Source organism: Lathamus discolor, chromosome Z (assembly GCF_037157495.1).
Source record: "Lathamus discolor isolate bLatDis1 chromosome Z, bLatDis1.hap1, whole genome shotgun sequence".
In the NCBI taxonomy this organism is placed as follows: domain Eukaryota; kingdom Metazoa; phylum Chordata; class Aves; order Psittaciformes; family Psittacidae; genus Lathamus; species Lathamus discolor.
The window spans coordinates 11,929,470-11,947,682 of record NC_088909.1 but is presented as its reverse complement, the minus strand read 5'-3'; the positions used below and the strand labels follow the sequence as shown (position 1 = coordinate 11,947,682).

Below are 18,213 nucleotides of genomic sequence, written 5' to 3'. Positions count from 1 at the left end.
ACCATACTACCTATAAAGCATGAAACCTGACTTTTTCTGATACAATAAGTTACTATTTCCTACAATACTTACAGCAGACTGCAAGTTACCACCTGCACAGACTTTCTACGTAAGTAAAATAGAATAAAACACAAAGTCAGTGACTGAAGTACATTAGTAAATTCTACATATTTAAAGCACCCTGCATTTTAATTCAAATAAAACTAACTTGAAATAACTGAATAAAAACACGATAGTACATCTGAGCTCTGCACAGTAACGTAAACAATCATCCCACTAACATACCAGAGATAGGCATTTGATGTTCTAGAGGTAAAAAAAAAAAATGCATAGCTTGTAATGCTCATCAACTTTGCAAAATATTTCGCAGGACTCAAGCAAGTAATTTTTATATTTTGTCTGTCATGAACCAATGGCACACATAATTTTTCTGTTTCAGTCACTGTGGAGACTAGGATTAACTATCATACTTCACATAAACCCATAAGACACTATTTTCCATACCTGTTAAAATCTGAAAATTTTAATTGACAGAATTCAGCTGACATATCAGAATTTGATACTGAAAGAAAAAAACTTAATTATAAACTCACTGAAAAAAAATATTTTTCAGGATATACAATTTCTTGTATTTTGGAACTTGATCCCGTTTCTTGATTAATCATAATAACTACTCAAATACTGGCACTTCTAAAACCTTAGCATAATAATTGTCACTGGACTTCCCTCCAGAAAACCAAGGACTCTCGTTATAATCCACCTAATCAAATAAAAGTCTAGTGCCTAATTCTGACAGTATAAACCTTTAGGCTTGAAACCTTCACTGTCTGGTTTTAAAAGGCCATCAACTATCATTTTTAAGTGTTAAGGTCAAACATTTATAAAACATAAGCACTGTCAAAATGGAAGAAGAGCCTCAGACCACATGCAGAGTCAAGGAAGTACAATGCAAATTTCCCAAGGACAATATTAATTATTTCTTACCCTTGCTAATTACAACAAATAAAGAAATGATGCAATACAGTTTGGGCAGCTACTATGAAGATCTGTCCAAGGAGATGAATCCTGACAAGGTGCAATACCATGATTTTAATCCCACTACATTAAAATAATCAAACTTTTGCATCCAATAAAAGACATTAATCATTCATAAGGTCTTGCTGTTTTTTTCTACTTTCAACCAGCTTATTAGCACTAACACTTGTAAAGGAGTATCTATAATGCAGTGGGGTATTTATCTGGGCAGAACCCTGCATAAAAAGAATCATGTATTTCTAATACCTGAACTCCTTCAGATTTTAGGCATCTTTACAAACGTGAACATACAGTATTCTCACAGATTCAGTTTAATATGAATCCAGCAAATCAGATTATACTCTTTCTGCAACTTTAATTGCTTCCTATACCTGCCTGAGGCCAACATGATCTATTTCCAATATTTGCTCTGCATACATCTTAAGGTTGACTTCGGGATCAAAACTTCAGTCTTCTAACAAAGACTGAACACACATAGCCAAGCAGTCAGTCTACATTTTTGTATGCTTCTCTATGTACAATAAAGATGCATTCCTTGAACATTTCCATACTACAGACAATATTTAATTTGCTATGAATGTTTCCACTCTGAATTTTAATTCTGTATGCTGGCCACAACATAATGACAACGTATTACATGAAAACTAACAGTATAAAACAGAAACAGCTAAAACTAACTCATTTTAACAGACTGAGATCATATTCTTGGCACAGTCCCACTCCACAGTTTCTGGTTTGCATTTATGTTATGCACTTATCTCAGGATCCTTCGCTAGAATGTGCACCATACAGTCCCTTGTAGTTCATACTAAAAAAATGATTGTACTTATTTACAGAAAGCCCCAAACACAGACAGAGAGATAAATTCAAAAGAACAACTTGTCTGGATTTTCAGTGTCATCAAACTTGTAAAAAGAAATAAATCTCAAAATTAACAGAGCTTATCTCCTTGTGTGCTTTTCCTCAAGTAAATTTATCTTTGAAGGCTTCTACAAGTTTTCTTATATTCCGGGATGTCACAGATTTAAACCTTGAACATCTGCCTTTTCTGTGAAGAGTTCTTTTACAAATTCCATCCAATACACTCTTATCTCTTTCCTGAGAGCACAAAGTCCTTCAAGTGCTTCCAGACTTTTATTTGTGTCTTTTCTGAGATGCATTCCATTGAGCTACCATCCTCCTAGTGATACTCATTTCTAAAACTTCTACTTGCTATTCTGTGGTTTAGATTGCCTCATGTTATTAATTTATTTTCAATTCTCCAATTTTGTTCTGGTTCCTTCTCTACTGAAAAGTTTACCACTGTTTTCAGTTTTGAATAAAACTTACTAATCCTTTAGATTACAAATATTGTGTAACTCACAAAGCATGTAACAGGACATTAATCAAATGTTAAACATTGGGAAACACACATTTAAGTTATTTCAAGCAACCTATACAACCATCAATTAAAAAATTATAAAGGCATCTCTTACTCTCTTTCATTCAGAATTACTTACTGCTTCTGCAAACGCAGACCTTGGGCAAACCTACCTTAAACTCTGCCTATCATTATTATGGCACAGCTGCCCTGTACTAACATCTAGGTGTTTGACTCTACATTTTAGCAAGATAGCTCAGCTCTAGCTCCAAATAGCCTGAATATGAACAACCTCCCTAAACAATTTTAAACCAGTGCAGCCTACCAAGTCATTTAAAAACAATACCCTCCACTCTTGAACATATATCACTTCCGAGTCGACATAAACACTCTACTGACGAACTTGCAGTAAGGATGTACATTATCCTGTCAACCCATATAATAAAGGAAATGTAGTTATGACACAGGCAAAACAAAGTGTAGACCTATCACACTCAGAGATGAAGCAAAGGAATCAAACCTTTCTTTTTAATAAGGCATTATTTGAAAAGTTAATTCCTGAAAATCTTTGTATTGAATGTGCCTGGCTTTTTCTTTTCTGATTTCTATTAAAATCCAGCCATCCTGTGCATCCATTCAGCATGTCAGGATCACAGTGCTTCTGATCCAGAGGAACAAGGGGCACTTACTGAACCAGTAGTATATAGCCCAAACTAAGTTTAGGCTAAGACTGAGTCTTCTAGCCTCCAATGATCTCACAGTCTGAAAAAGGTCTTGAGAGACTCTATAAAATAGACTTGCCTTTTTTCTGAAATATGAGGACAAAAACTTAATCCTAGGCCTCAGAAAATAAACTGCATTTGAATAAGTATTTAGTGGTTCCACAAAAAAAAAAAAAAGGTGAGGAAAGCATATTTGCAAACACACATGAACTAACAATATGTAAGACAGAGGAAAACACAAGGCACAAAAGTAATGTGAAATAAAGCCACACATACCTGAGTTGTTGATAGGCGAAAAACAGGGCCAGCTGTGGGCACGGAAAGTCTTGGTGACATGGTGGCAGGACCCTGTGCCTGCGTATGTACTTGAGCCTGCATTTGGGCATGTGCTAGTGCTTGCTGAGGCACCATTACAAGCTGTCCGGCATCCGTGCGCACTAAGACCATACCTAATGAGAACAAAGTAACAATAACTATACAATAAAGAATAATATATAAGGTACTATGTAACTAAGGAATACAAGTAAAATTTATGGATAGCACTGTGCATTTTTCTTCACACTGTATCATTTTTTATTCTGGTGTAGCATGAGATGTTATTTCAAGGAAGAAAAGTAACCCCCACCAGCAGACAAAAACTAATACCCTATTCAGTCTGGAATTCAAATAACTGTAGCTTATGGATAACAGTGACTAAAAAAAGGTAACTTGCATGTATATGCATACTTTCAGCAGTCTAGTCAGGATCAGCAGAATAAAATTAGAAAGAAATATTCATTAAAATTAAACTATAGTGATAAATCTAGTAGCTGAGAATAGAATTCAGTCTGAACACAGCAGGGACAATGACATGACAGCTTTACTAAAACAACAGCTTCAGGAGATGTGCACATGCAAACATCAGGCCAGCCACATTTTTGAGTATACAGTACTTGAGATCTAGTTAATCACTGAGAATTAACAGATGAATTTACTTGGTACCCATCATCACTGTATTGGGAGGCACTACCTGTGGCTTAGACATCAAGAAAAAAATACTGCCAAATCCAGAGAACCAACCAAGTCACTCCTCAGCAGAAAATGATACATGAGCATACATTTTAGGCAAATACCAAAGGAACTGCTTTAAAATTATCACAGTATTTGGCAAGTGTTTTCTAATACTTTTTGCAGGTAAATGATAATTTTTCTCAGGTTATTTTCTGGTAACAAATTTTGCAAATAGAGGCCTTCTACACAACACAGCCAGTGCCACCAAGCTTTGTCTTAAGTTTTCCATAATTAGCAGGTCAGAAAAGGGGAGACAATGGCTAAGTTGGTCCCTAGATCACCTGCAGCTTCACACTTACCCAAGATCATTGCAAAACATGTAAGGTGCTTCCTTACTAAGGAGCAACTCCCCAGCCAGATTACTTAAAAGAATTTCCGAGTTAGCTCCAGAATACATTTTAATAGTTTAACCTAGATAGGGTACAATGGGTCTATAAACAGAAAAATATCCTGATTGCAACTACAGGAGAAACAAAAAATATAAGAATCTAGGAAGACACTTTTATTCTGTTGGTAAGAGTCAGTTCACACTGTTTCTATAACTTATCTCTATGTGCAAATTGCTTCATATACTTTATTATTTTTTTTTTACTTTTCAAGGGAAAATAAGGTAAAAGCATACATCCACTTCTAATTAGCTTCATGGGGAAAAAAAACCCAACACCTCAGTAAAGGGACATGGCTTGCAACGTACCCCCAGATTAAGACATCCAACACTATTATAACAAGCAAATAACAAATTTCAGAAGTACCCTATACCAAGAAAGCCTTTCTTTAAGTCTCTAACATAAAAATACAAATTCCAGTCATGGGATGAACACATAAGTGAACTGCAGCACCAACGAAAGCCCTCACTCTTAGTCTCAGGTGCTCCCACGCAACACTCCTTGCTAAAAACACAAACAGGAGCCAAATTTCTGCCACTACAAACTAAAGTATTTTGGAAATCAAGCTTTAAGGTTAAAGGAACAGAGCTCTACAGGAAGAACCACATCCAAAAGCCACATTCATAACCCTCTTTCTAAGACTAGATAGCAACTTTTTTTAAAAAAGCTGAAATAAGCCCATAAAAACTCTTTTAAAATATATTTGGGTTTTAAGGTCCATCAGCCATTTAAGCAGCAAACCTCATGGTCTGTATTTGCAGATATTTCCATATGCAGATTATGCACTCAGTATATCCCATTCCTAAACCATTCAGAAACAAAAATACCAGTACATTGCCAATTGGCCAAACACGTATCCCTCCTCTGATTACATTGTGAATTTTATATAAAAATCCTCCTAGGATAATGCTACCACACATTAAAAACTACACATTCTATTTCCATTCCACAGATTCACAGGTGTGTTGATTCATATTCCAATTTACTAAAACCAATTCTGAATTAAAAAATAACAAATGGAAAAGACAAATTAATTGCAACACAAGCCACAGTTTAAATAAAAGTTGCAGACATAATTACCACTATAGATGCATAAATGTTCATGTATTAATGTTATGTTTTAATTCAGTTTGGAGGACTTGAAATTTCTTTTACCAAGCAATACATACAAATTAGAATCTGGTTAAATTATGAGATTATTTTTTCCTGTCAGCCACATAAAGACAAAACACACAACTTCTGATTACTACATGGTAAAATAACCTATTCTCAGAAGCTGATTCTAAATTTCTTCTTTAGAGAGAAGCTTACAATGTGGGAGTTTCAAAATTAATTATAAATGATCCACCAATTTTAAAAATGAGAAACTCAAAAATAACATCGTATTTTCTGAATAACTTCATTTGAGAACATACTATCTTACTGTTTATGAAAATACAATGGATTTCAAGCTGACCAGTAATAAAATCAAATTCAAATTGTAACTTTCCACAGTATTATTTCCATAACGTTTTCTAAACCCTGGACCAGATCATTTTCAAGGGCTCTGTTTTCCCTCTTCTGTTTGAAAATTACATAGCAAAATGAAGCATTGACACAAGAAACTTCAGCAACATTATGCAAAGTTACAACACATTATCATATGTGTATACTAATTATCAAACAAACAATGGAAAATCAAAGGCTAAAGTCACTAAGGTAGTCTGAATAGCAATCCCTTACCTGTTTGAAACCACTGAGCTTTTTACATTTGGAGCATTAGAATCTGGAGCAAGACTTTCAAAAACTACAGCCAAAGGTAAAACTACTAAACCTTCACTTAGAAGTGAGCTTCAACACCATTACATTTTTGCTACACTTAGCTTTTTGATACACTTAGCTAACAAATATCAAATATTTTAAGAAACATGTTAGAAGTTGTTTCAGACTACATCAAGAGCTCCACATATTATCATACTATTCGTAGTACTAGCAAAAATATATCAAAACCAGTTCAAATGTTAAATCATCTCCTAAATCAAGGCACAAAGTTACCAACTTTTTGCAACATGAAAATTTAAGTAGGGGATCACAGAATCCTTTAGAATTTTAGCTGAAAGAATACAAAATTAGAATAGGAATCACCAGGATCAAGTGATGCTGTTTTGGGTAGTCAGCAACCTTGCTGAACTTACATTTTTAGTAATGACAGCTAAAACTAACAGGAGAATAAACTGGATGCAACTGTTACATCAGAGTTGGAAATAAAATCCAGTGATATAAAGACTGCCCAGATACAGCAGCGAATTTACACCATCACACTTGTTAAATCATAAATTTTAGATGAAATTCCCCGCACATCAGCCTGTGTCTTGCCACCTAATTCACAGCAGAAGACACGCCCTGAAGAAAGAAAACTTCTCAAGTCTATCAGAAGTCAAACAGTAAGTCCTTCAAAGCACTTCTTCACTAACACCGAGCCTTTTATCTGGAGCGCGACTGCTCACTACACCAATCTGAAATAACTTACCGCGGCTGCCGCTCTCACCCCAGGACAGAACAAGTAACTCACCACGCAACAGTCGTAATTAAACTGCATTAGCAACTGCCCGTCCCGTACCAATTACACCCTCATTAACGGCAGCCTGTTTGCCAGACGTCGCCCTCAGACAGGTGCCTCCTCTTGTTTCCAGCGCGCCGAGCAGCGGGAAGACAAATTTGGGGAATGAAAACAACCTCGGCCAAAGAAAAGAGAAAAAAGAAAAGGTTATCCCGAGCGGCTGCTGCGGTTCACTTACCCGGCGGGATGGTGAAGCCGGGGGGCAGCTGGATGGTGGTCTGGTGCTGTGGCCTCATGATCAGCTGCGGGGCAACGATCCTGGGGGCAGCACTCAATGCCGGACGGGGCGAAAGAGCCTGCGGGGCTGCGAGCGGGACAGCGCCCGCCTTGGCAGCGCTGACCGCCGACTTGGGCGCTGCGGGGGCAGCCGGGGCGCAGCTGGCGGCCGAGCCCTGCCCCGGCGGTGCGGCGGGAGCGAGACTGGCTGAGTTACTGAGTGCGTTTACTGCGGAGAGCGGGCCGTGCGCGGGTTTGATCTGCGCCGTGGCGGCGTCTGCTCTGCCGTGGCTGCTGACTGGTGGGACTGCCGCCGGCCGGCCCCCAGCACCCTCCCCGTTGGGCGCCGCCTCGCCGGGGAGCGGCGCGGCGGCGGCAGCAGAAGCACCCTCCGCCACTCCCGCCGGCCCGCCCCCCCCGGTCGGGGTCCCGCTCCCCCCCGCGGCCTCGTTGCGCTGCGACGGCAGTAGCGTGCTGTCGGCGGCGGGCGGGCTGCCGCTGGGACTGGGGCTTCCCGCTTCCCGGGCACTAGCGCCGGCAGCCACATGGTTGTTGACAGGCGGGGCAGGGGCGCCGGAGGGCGAGAGAGCGGCGGGCTGCGCAGGGGCAGGGGCGGCGGGAGCGCCGGGGCTGCCGCCGCTGCTGAGGAGAGCCGCTCCATGTGATTGCTGCACACTACTACTGTTTACACTCACTCCCCTCCCCGCCGCCGCCGCTGCTGCCGCCGCCGCTGCCGCCGCCGGGGGAGACGGGGACGGGAGCTGCCCCTGAGTAGGGGCTCGGCTCTCCGCGGCTCCGGGACACCCCGCCGCTGCCTCCTCTGCCACAGGAGTGGGAGGTGGCGCGGGATGCCCTTGCTGCTGCCGGACGGGGCTGCTGCCCCCCGCTAGGCTCCCCTGGTGCTGCTGCTGCTGCTGCGGCTGCTGCTGCTGCTGCTGGGACGGGGCGGAGGTCCTGGGCTGGGGCGCCTCGGTGGAGCTCCGGCCGCCGGCCAGCTGCGATTCCAAGGAGCCCACCAGATCGCTGACCGCCTTCTCGTCCACCTCCTCGGAGAAGAGCAGCATCTCTTCCAAGGGGTCCGAGGCGCCCGCCGCCATCTTGCGCTGAGCTGGGAGCCGGCCGCGCAGCGCGCAAGCGCACCGTCCTCTGCCGCGCGCCGGGCATGCTGGGAGGGGCCGGCTTCCTCCGCCTGCTGTTGGGGGGGAGAGCGGGGCGCTGGTGGGGTGGCGGCTCCTGCCGCTACCGTGGCTGAACGGGGGTCGCGTCCGGGTCCTGTGCTGCACGGAGAGAGCCGCCGCGCTCCTGGGAAGCGGCCTGACTGGGGAACGGCCGCGGGAGGCACAGGGCCCGAGGCGTTTAGTGAGGGCGTTGTCGGCCGCTCCTCGGCTGCCGCGGGAAGCGGCAGTGTTCTCTGGACAGGTGCCTAATGCGGTGCTGGTGGTGCATGTGAGAGCGTGCCGGTAATGATGTCTGTAGGGGCTTCTGGCTCGGGGGTTTGATTACTGGAGGAAGTCCTAGTGCCGAAAGAGAGATGTGAGTTTGCACGTTGGAAGTTGAAATGTCACACAGTCATGTCATCTTTCTGTTAGCAGACCTGCCGTAATTGCGCTCTTTGCCTTCAGTTCATGCCCTGTGAGGATGGCTGCAGCCAGGACAATTTTCTTCACGCCTGGGTAGAACTGAAAGCATGTGTGCAGCCAGCTATAGTGGCTCAGGTGCCTGACACCAACTCCTTCAAAGGAGGTAACTGCATATGCTGTTGGGGCGGTTTGAAATCCTAAGAAGCACGCAGAGCATGTTCAGAGCTACAGCTCCACCTAAACAAGAATGATTGTGGTAGTACATTTCCTAACGTGGATGCTGTTAACAGAAGAGTTGTAAACCAAAACTAGGATTCTTTGCATCGTCACAGTAGCTGTTCAGGCATTCTGTATTCCCTCAGCATCCACACAGAAAACTTGAGGTAGTTCATTTTGATACTAACACTTGCCATTGCACTCCTGTATGCCCTTTTCTAATCAATGCTTGCCTCATGCATTCTGAAATACCACTTAACAGAAAGGTGGTGGTTCTAAACTGTAACTTCTTTGACTAATGACAGAGCAGTTTGTTTGATGGGGCCTTCAAAATAATTATCCCCCTACGAATAACCATTGCCCACAGTTTGTTACACCTGTTCTTGCAAACAGGTGATAACTACCATGGGTTTGTGATGCTGCCAGTAGAAAACAGATTCCATTATCTGTCTCTGCCAGCTTGTAGTAACTTGGATGTCTGCAAACTTAAATGTATTTGAGCTGCTGCTGTGGCCTGAAATGGTGACTCATTCTCCATTTTGTGATTTTTCAGGAATTTCCACATAATTGAAAAAGGTGCACTGGTGAAAACCCCACCTTCAATTGCATGAGCTACTGATGGAAATGAGTGCAGGGCTCACAGTGTATTCATGCACAACTCTTCTCCATTCCAAGACTCAGTCTGTTAAATCAGACATTGTATGACTTGTCAAGTCACTAAACTGCTAATCACTGGCTTGTTACCATCTGTTTCCTCTCAATGTAGGTTACATTTTTATTTGGAGTAGTTTTTCCTGATTGACTGTTTATACCTTTAGGAGCAGGTTTATGATGAATCAAAATAAACTGCTTTTAAAATGCACTAAAAATAGGTTACGCCACTTTAATTAAGTTTACAACTCTCCTGAAATTAAACCAGTATGTATTTCATAAGTAAAGTGGCCAGTGGCAGTACTGAAAGCCCAAAGGTGTGGTCAGGATGTATAAACAGGAGACAGTGCAGTTAAGTGACTGTGAAAGCACAGTAGTGCTTATGAGAAACAGTATTAACTGTACACAGGAGATCTATCCACCAAAAATTTGCTTAGCAAGTGAGTATTGTTTTTATGGAATGATACAACTGAATTAAATTTGGACTTTTAACAAATATTTCTACCTGGAAATTTAATTAAAATGTAGTAGTAGACTATGACTCAATCTGCTATTGCACAAAAATACAGAATATTCATTTCTGTTAAAAAAAAAAAAAGATGAGAAGCTATCCACTATTAAAGAGCTGTACATTCTATTAACTTCAGAGAAGACTCCATGCTTCCTTCACTTACATGCCCTGATCCTGGACTTGATTTGCATACCATCTCCAGTGTTTTTCTAATGAAGAGGTAGTCATACAATTCTGCAACTAGTCCTGTATGCGAAAAAAAGTTTCTGTATATATTTTTCTAACACTATAGCATTAAGCTGGGTGTCTCCATTAAAAAAACACACCCAGAGGGAAATTGTATTGCTTTGTGACTTCAGAAGATAAGGAGTAATCTTCACACCAGAGGGAGAAAATGGGAAGTCATGATTTATATAACAGATTTCAAAACTTAAAAAATTACCTACTTTTAATTACAGTTTTAAAGTACACTTGTGGGTGGGTAATCTGTAAAACATGAATTCATATTTCTTCCCACTCACCTCTTCTTAATTGAGCCATTTTATATATATAAACACACAGGATAAGGAAATATAAAAGAATAATTTAATAAAACATGATATGTACTGATTCATATTGGACTCCTTTCAAGTCAAGAAGTTATGACATATGTAAGAATGTATATAAACTTGTTGCTGAAGCTGCCTTTGGGCTTGTGCTTCTATATAGGGAATGAGACTTGGTAAAGCACAGAATCTTGGTGAACTTTTGTATTCATTATTATAAAAATCTTTTTCAAATATTTACATACTTACAGTAATTCCTATAACATGCAACTGAAATCATGGCTTGCAACAATTTAAAGGTATTTCCATTACAGTCTCCAAGCCTGGTCCCTTTGGACTGCACCATAGGGTTTAACATTGCAATTAATTCCTCCCCTTGCCCCTGCTCCAGTTTCAACTTACCCATACACTACAGTCCTTTAGGGGTGTACCTGCTCCAACTGGAGCCTTATCTACAAGCCAGTGTCTCCAGGGGCATACCTGCTGCGGCATTGACTTGTCCACAGCCACAGTTGCTTTGAGGTGCACCTCTCCAGCATGGCCTCCATGGGTCACAATGCCTTCAGAGAAGTTCCTGCTACCAGCATGGCCTTAACCCATACACCCTTCAGAAATAAACCTGCTCCAACATGGCCTTATCTACAGCTGCAGTCCCTCCAGAGGTGTATCCTCTCTGTTGTAGTCTTATCCTTGGCCACATAGAATCATAGAATAGTTAGGGTTGGAAAGGACCTCAAGATCATCTAGTTCCATCCCCCCTGCCATGGACAGGGACACCTCACACTAAACCATCCCACACAAGGTTTCATCCAACCTGGCCTTGAACACTGCCAGGGATGGAGCACTCACAACCTCCCTGGGCAACCGATTCCAGTGTCTCACCACCCTAATAGGAAAGAATTTCCTCCTTTGAGGTGCTGCAGTATGACCTCATGCACAGCCGCTGATGCATCAAGGTGTACCTCCTCCAGCGTGGACTCATTCTTGAGTTGCATCACTTCAGAGGTATACCTGCTGAAGCTCAAAAATAACAAGGGCCATAGATGCTTCAAGACGTGTACCTGCTCTGGCATAGAGTTACCTATAACCACAGATGGTTCAGGGTGTCCTGCTCCTATGTGGACTGATCGAGGGGTCACAATGCCTTTGGCTTGAGTTCACACTAGAGTTCTAGCATGTCCAGGAAGAACAGCAACAGCACAGAAACAGCAGCCATGCCCTGGCCATCTGCCAGCCCAGACGCATTGCCATTGCTGTTATCAAAATGTTCCCAGGCACAGCAGTTAGATGATAAGCAGGACAGCAAGCAGCGAAAGCAAAAGGCAGCCCCTAATGAGTGCAACACTCTGATGATACACAGTAAGGCAAGCAAGCCCCATGGCAAGCAGAGCATGCTGTCAGTTAATAGCTAAACAGCAGTAACAGCTATAAACTCCATCTAGCAATGCCAGTCACATCTATTGTTATTTCAAACTCTATGTGTCCTATGTTGGACACCAAAAAGGACAGTCATCGTTTAACCCCAGCTGGCAACTAAGCTACAAGAGAGCCACTCACTCACCCTCCCACCCCCAAGTGGGATGGGGGACAGGACTGTAAGAATAGAAGTAATATAACTCATGGGTTGAAATAAAGAGAGTTTAATAGGTAAAGCGAAAGCTGAGCATATAAGCAAAGCAAAACAAAGAATTAATTCAGCACTTCCCATTGGCAGGCAGATGTTCAGCCATCTCAAGGAAAGCAGGACTCCACCACATGTTAATGATTACTGAGGAAGACAAAATGCCAGCACTCCAAATGTATCTCCCCCTTCCTTCTTCCTCCAGCTTTACATGCTGAGCATGACACCAAAAGGGAAAAACCCCTTTTGTCAGTTGAGGTCAGCTGTTCCAGCTGTGTCCCCAGCTCCTTGTGCACCCCCAGCCTACTCACTGGTGGGATGGGGTGAGGAGCAGAAAAGTCCTTGGTTCTCTGTAAGCTGCTCAGCAGTACTAAAATATCTCTGTATTACCAACACTGTTTCACCAAATCCAAAACACAGCTCCATGTCAGGTACTGCAAAGGAAATTAACTCTATCCCAGACAAAACCAGGACACTGCTAAAAGAATGAAAGCACTTAGAAAGGAGCACTATTTGCCTAGTTCAATGATGTGTTCTTTTCAAATATACACTTTCAGTGCCTTCAAATATACAATTTAACTATCTTAAGTTTATATTTAATGTTAAAATGGTACCTACCAAGTTTAAATAAGGCTTTGAGATAACTTCTTAAATGAATTCAAGTAAGTCATTACACATAGAATTGAAATTCACTTTGTGTTGTAGAAATATTCTTTCAACAACTCCTGATCGTAAGCATGAATTAAAAACTATAAATTCCACAGAAGTGGACAGCACTGAGATGGCTAGAGTATCCAAAGGCTATTCTAGAAACATGCCTAATTTTAGTCTCATGTACTTCAGTTGCAAACAGATTTATTTTTTATATATAGTTTATAGAAATTTGGGAGCTATTGTTTTGAAGTTAATCGTCATTGGAAATACTTGTCTGTACTCACCAAGACAGGACATGATGGAAAGCTTTACTTCGAGCTGAGTTTAAAATGTTGATTTTCAGCAGCGGTCTCCCATGGACTTGACATGGACATGTATATCCAGTAGTTAACTGCACAACTTTGTTCCAGAATCTTTCAGTTAGTCCAGGACATGCTAAAAGCACATCGCAGTAAAGCTCCCCAGGCACTCAAGTCCTCCATGATGTTAGACAGTTGAACTTTTGCATAAAGTTTCTGGAAATATAATATGGCTCCTATTTAGAATCGCACAGGCTCTTCCAGAAAAATCTAGCTTGCTGTTGTGCTTCAGAGCCCTATTCTGAACAAAATACTTGCTGAATCTTTGCAATATACGAGTGTCCCGCTGCTGCAACAAAAGCTATTAAATGCCCTTTTCCAGAAGTTAGTTTTTGTTGCATGCAATTTCCTAGACTGTAAATATACAAAGGGCACCTGAGACGGTATCACGTTTTAAGAGACAAAGCCTCCAACAGGAAGCCCCATTTGTTATTTTTGGGATGTACAATTTAAGTGCAATCTCAAAATTATTTTGTGTGTGTGTTTACTTCTACTAAAAGGGTATTTCTTACAGATTAATCCCACACTACAGTCAAGATTCCATCAACAGTTGCATTGCTCAGTGTTGTTTTGTAAGATCTCACCCTCTCAAGGCTCTGATGATCAAGTAGAACAGAATCCCCCTTGAAATGCAAACTAAATAGTTACTGTCATCACAACTGTTGCAGGTCTCTGCATGACTGGATTCTAAATCGCTTATTAAGGATCACATAAACATAGCATTCAATAATAGGTGGCTTAGGCCTCTGTAAAAAACCCGAAAACCCCAAATCATAGAATCATAGAATAGTTAGGGTTGGAAAGGACCTCAAGATCATCAAGTTCCAACCCCCCTGCCATGGGCAGGGACACCTCACACTAAACCATCTCACCCAAGGCTAGGTCCAACCTGACCTTGAACACCACCAGCGATGGAGCACTCACAACCTCCCTGGGCAACCCATTCCAGTGCCTCACCACCCTAACAGGAAAGAATTTCCTCCTTATATACAATCTAAACTTCCCCTGTTTAAGTTTTAACCCATTACCCCTTGTCCTGTCACTACAGTCCCTGACAAAGAGTCCCTCCCCAGCATCCCTACAGGCCCCCTTCAGGTACTGGAAGGCTGCTATTAGGTCCCCACGCAGCCTTCTCTTCTCCAGGCTGAACAGCCCCAACTTCCTCAGCCTGTCTTTATACGGGAGGTGCTCCAGTCCCCTGATCATCCTCGTGGCCTCCTCTGGACTTGTTCCAGCAGTTCCATGTCCTTTTTATGTTGAGGACACCAGAACTGCACACAACGCTCCAGGTGAGGTCTCACAAGAGCAGAGTAGAGGGGCAGGATCACCTCCTTCGACCTGCTGGTCACGCTCCTTTTGATGCAGCCCAGGATACAGTTGGCTTTCTGGGCTGCGAGCACACACTGAAGCCGGCTCATGTTCATTTTCTCATCGACCAGCACCCCCAAGTCCTTCTGTGCAGGGCCGCTCTGAATCTCTTCTCTGCCCAACCTGTAGCTGTGCCTGGGATTGCTCTGACCCAGGTGTAGGACCTTGCACTTGTCGTGGTTGAACTTCATAAGGTTGGCATCAGCCCACCTCACAAGCGTGTCAAGGTCCCTCTGGATGGCATCCCTCCCCTGCAGTGTATCAACCGGACCACACAGCTTGGTGTCATCGGCAAACTTGCTGAGGGCACACTCAATCCCACTGTCCATGTCAGCGACGAAGATGTTAAACAAGACCGGTCCCAACACTGATCCCTGAGGGACACCACTCATTACTGGTCTCCAGCCGGACATCGAGCCATTGACCACAACTCTTTGTGTGCGGCCATCCAGCCAGTTCTTTATCCCCCGAGTGGTCCATCCATCAAATTGATATCTCTCCAATTTAGAGACAAGGATGTCATGTGGGACAGTGTCAAACGCTTTGCACAAGTCCAGGTAGATGACATCAACTGCTTTACCCTTATCCATCAATTCTGTAGCCCCATCATAGAAGGCCACCAAATTGGTCAGGCAGGATTTCCCCTTAGTGAAGCCATGCTGGCTGTCACCAAGCACCTTGTTGTTTTTCATGTGCTTTAGCATGCCTTCCAGGAGAATGTGCTCCCAGATTTTGCCAGGCACAGAGGTGAGACTGACTGGTCTGTAATTCCCTGGGTCTTCCATTTTCCCCTTCTTGAAAATGGGGGTTATATTTCCCTTTTTCCAGTTGTTGGGAACTTCACCTGACTGCCATGATTTTTCAAATACGATGGCCAGTGGCTTAGCAACTTCATTCACCAGCTCCTTCAGGACACGCGGATGGATTCCATCAGGTCCCACGGACTTGTGCGCGTTCATTTTTTTAACATTCTTTTGATTCTCCTCCCCATCCCTCCGGGAGCGGGTGGAGGAAGGGGGAGGAGTGAGCGAGCGGCTGCTCGCCAGGGGAGACTCAAGGTTGACCCCTCGGCTTTTGGGGTCGGGGATACAAAGGATCTGAGGCCAGCTATACCCCAACTGAAAAGGAGATACTGACAGCCTATGAAGGGGTTTGAGCTGCTTCAGAAGTGATTGGCACTGAAGCAGAGCTCCTCCTGGCACCGTGGTTGCCCATGCTGGGACTCATTTCAGGAACAACCTTATAGACATTTGGGCCAAAGAGCATGGCACTGAGTGGGTATACTACATCCCCTACCATGCACCAGCCTCTGGGAAAAGCGAATGGTACAATGGGCTGTTAAAAACTACACTGAGAGCAGTGGGTGGTGGGACTTTCAAACACTGGGATACATATTTATGAAAAGCCACCTGGTTGGTCAACACCAGAGGATCTGCCAACAGGGCTGGCCCAGCCCGCTCAGAACTTTTACATACTGTAGAAGGGGATAAAGTTCCTGTGGTGCACATAAAGAATTTGCTCGGGAAGACAGTCTGGGTTGTTCCTGCTTCAGGTAAAGGCAAATCCACTCGTAGCATTGCTGTTGCTCAGGGACCCAGATATACTTGGTGGGTAATACAGGAAGATGGGGAAGTCCGATGTGTACCTCAAGGGGATTTGATTTTAGCGGAAAACAGCCTATGAACTCAATTGTATGCTATTGGCTGCTATGTAGCACTTCTATAGCCCACCAACTAGATGTCTTAAGGTCACCAGCGACTGGCCCTGACTTCCCTCCGACCATCAGCCCAACAAGGAATGAACATTCATGAAAGCAAACGGGCTCAGCTGTGACCAGACAAGTTCCATGGTGTCATCAGCAGGCAACAATCCAACACTGCACACCGTCTGTCCTGCCCTGAAAGACTGTTACAACAGATGGAGCCTAACATAATGGACCAGATGAACTCAGCAGCTTTATAGGGACTGGTCCATGTACTAAGGAATGGTCTCTGTGTGTGTGTGTGTGTGTGTATATATGTGTATATACATATATATATGAGAGAGAAGAGTGATGGTATATTGAGAAATGTAGGATCTGAGCATGATGTGAATGGTATGGAATAAGGGGGGGATACCTGCTAGAGGCCCAGTGGCTGCGGGAAGAGCAGGCAGCTCCCCCCATCAGTGAGGAGGGGAAGTTGGGAGGAAGCAGAGACAGGACACCTGACCCAAACTTAAGATGGTCTCAAACCAGATCCTCTCCTACAGGACCTAAGGTCTTCATTCTCACAGTCTCTGCATCTGCTTTCCATGACTTGGGTGGTGTGGTCAGAGCATTTGCCAGTGAAGACTGAGGCAAAGAAGTCATTCAGAACCTCAGCCTTCTCCAAATCCTGTGTAGCCAGTTCTCCTGATAGCTTCCAGAGAGGGCCCATGTTGTCCCTAGCCTGTCTTTTATTTGCTATGTACCTGCAGAATCCCTTTTTGTTATCCTTAACATCCCTAGCCAAGTTTAATTCTAACTGGGCCTTAGCTTTCCTAACCTGGTCCCTAGCTTCCCGGACAACATCCCTGTAGTCTTCCCAAGCCACCTGTCCTTGCTTCCACTTTTTATAAGCCTCTTTTTTTTCCCTTGAATTTTCCTCAGCAGCTCCTTATCCATCCAAGGAGGTCTCCTGGCCCTCCTGCTGCACTTCCTTCTAGTTGGGATGCGGCACTCCTGAGCTTGTAGCAGGTGATCCTTGAATATCAACCGAGAGTCTTGGGCCCCCCTGCCCTCCAGGGCTATATCCCATGGAACCTTACTAAGCAGGCTCCTAAAGAGGCCAAAGTCTGCTCCCTTGAAGTCCAGGGCAGTGAGCTTGCTGCACGCTCTTCTCACTGTCCTGAGGATCTCGAACTCGACCATCTCACGATCACAAATCATTAGATCATCCAACCAACTCCTACATTCCGCAGTGCCCGCAGATTACTAGGCCGTAGGTGTGGTTTTCAACCTGCGCGAGGCCGGGGAGGGGGAGCCGCGGGCCCCGCGCAGCCCTAGCCCAGCAGAGCCAAGCACGGCAAGCAGTATGAAGCACGGCCGAGCCCGGCCTCCTGGAAAGCCACACTCCACACGTGAGCACCCACCAAGCACTCAAGGCTCCGATACCACAGAATTAATTTCCCGGGCGGCATAAATAGCCGCACCTCCGCCTCAGCAGCCCCCGCCCCACTCCGGCGGGCAACTCTCGCGAGATCATATCAGCTCCCGGCATCCATTTCGTGGCTGAAGAGAAGGGGGGTGGCTCTGAGGGAAGATGAAGGCGGCGGCCATGTTGGGAGCTTCAGGGAGCTTTTGGTGCGGGGTGTGCTGAGG

The 18,213-nt window shown here is 43.9% G+C and overlaps 1 protein-coding gene and 1 long non-coding RNA gene across 2 annotated transcripts in view; one reads left to right on the top strand and one right to left on the bottom strand.

The window, feature by feature from the left end:
* LOC136004778 (transcription initiation factor TFIID subunit 4-like) overlaps positions 1-8,481 on the bottom strand; it is a 147,664-nt gene extending 139,183 nt beyond the window's left edge. Inside the window, exons 1-2 of the mRNA XM_065661619.1 lie at positions 7,331-8,481; positions 3,394-3,566 (exon numbers count right to left, since the gene is read on the bottom strand). Coding sequence (XP_065517691.1) covers positions 3,394-3,566; positions 7,331-8,465 — 1,308 coding nt within the window. The 5' untranslated portion in view covers positions 8,466-8,481. The remainder of the gene's footprint in view (positions 1-3,393; positions 3,567-7,330) is intronic.
* Positions 8,482-8,592: 111 nt separating this feature from the next.
* LOC136005215 (uncharacterized) lies at positions 8,593-11,077 on the top strand. The gene is made up of 3 exons (XR_010608718.1): positions 8,593-8,787; positions 8,961-9,111; positions 9,718-11,077. It is a non-coding gene; the product is annotated as an uncharacterized LOC136005215 (long non-coding RNA).
* Positions 11,078-18,213: the final 7,136 nt, after the last annotated feature.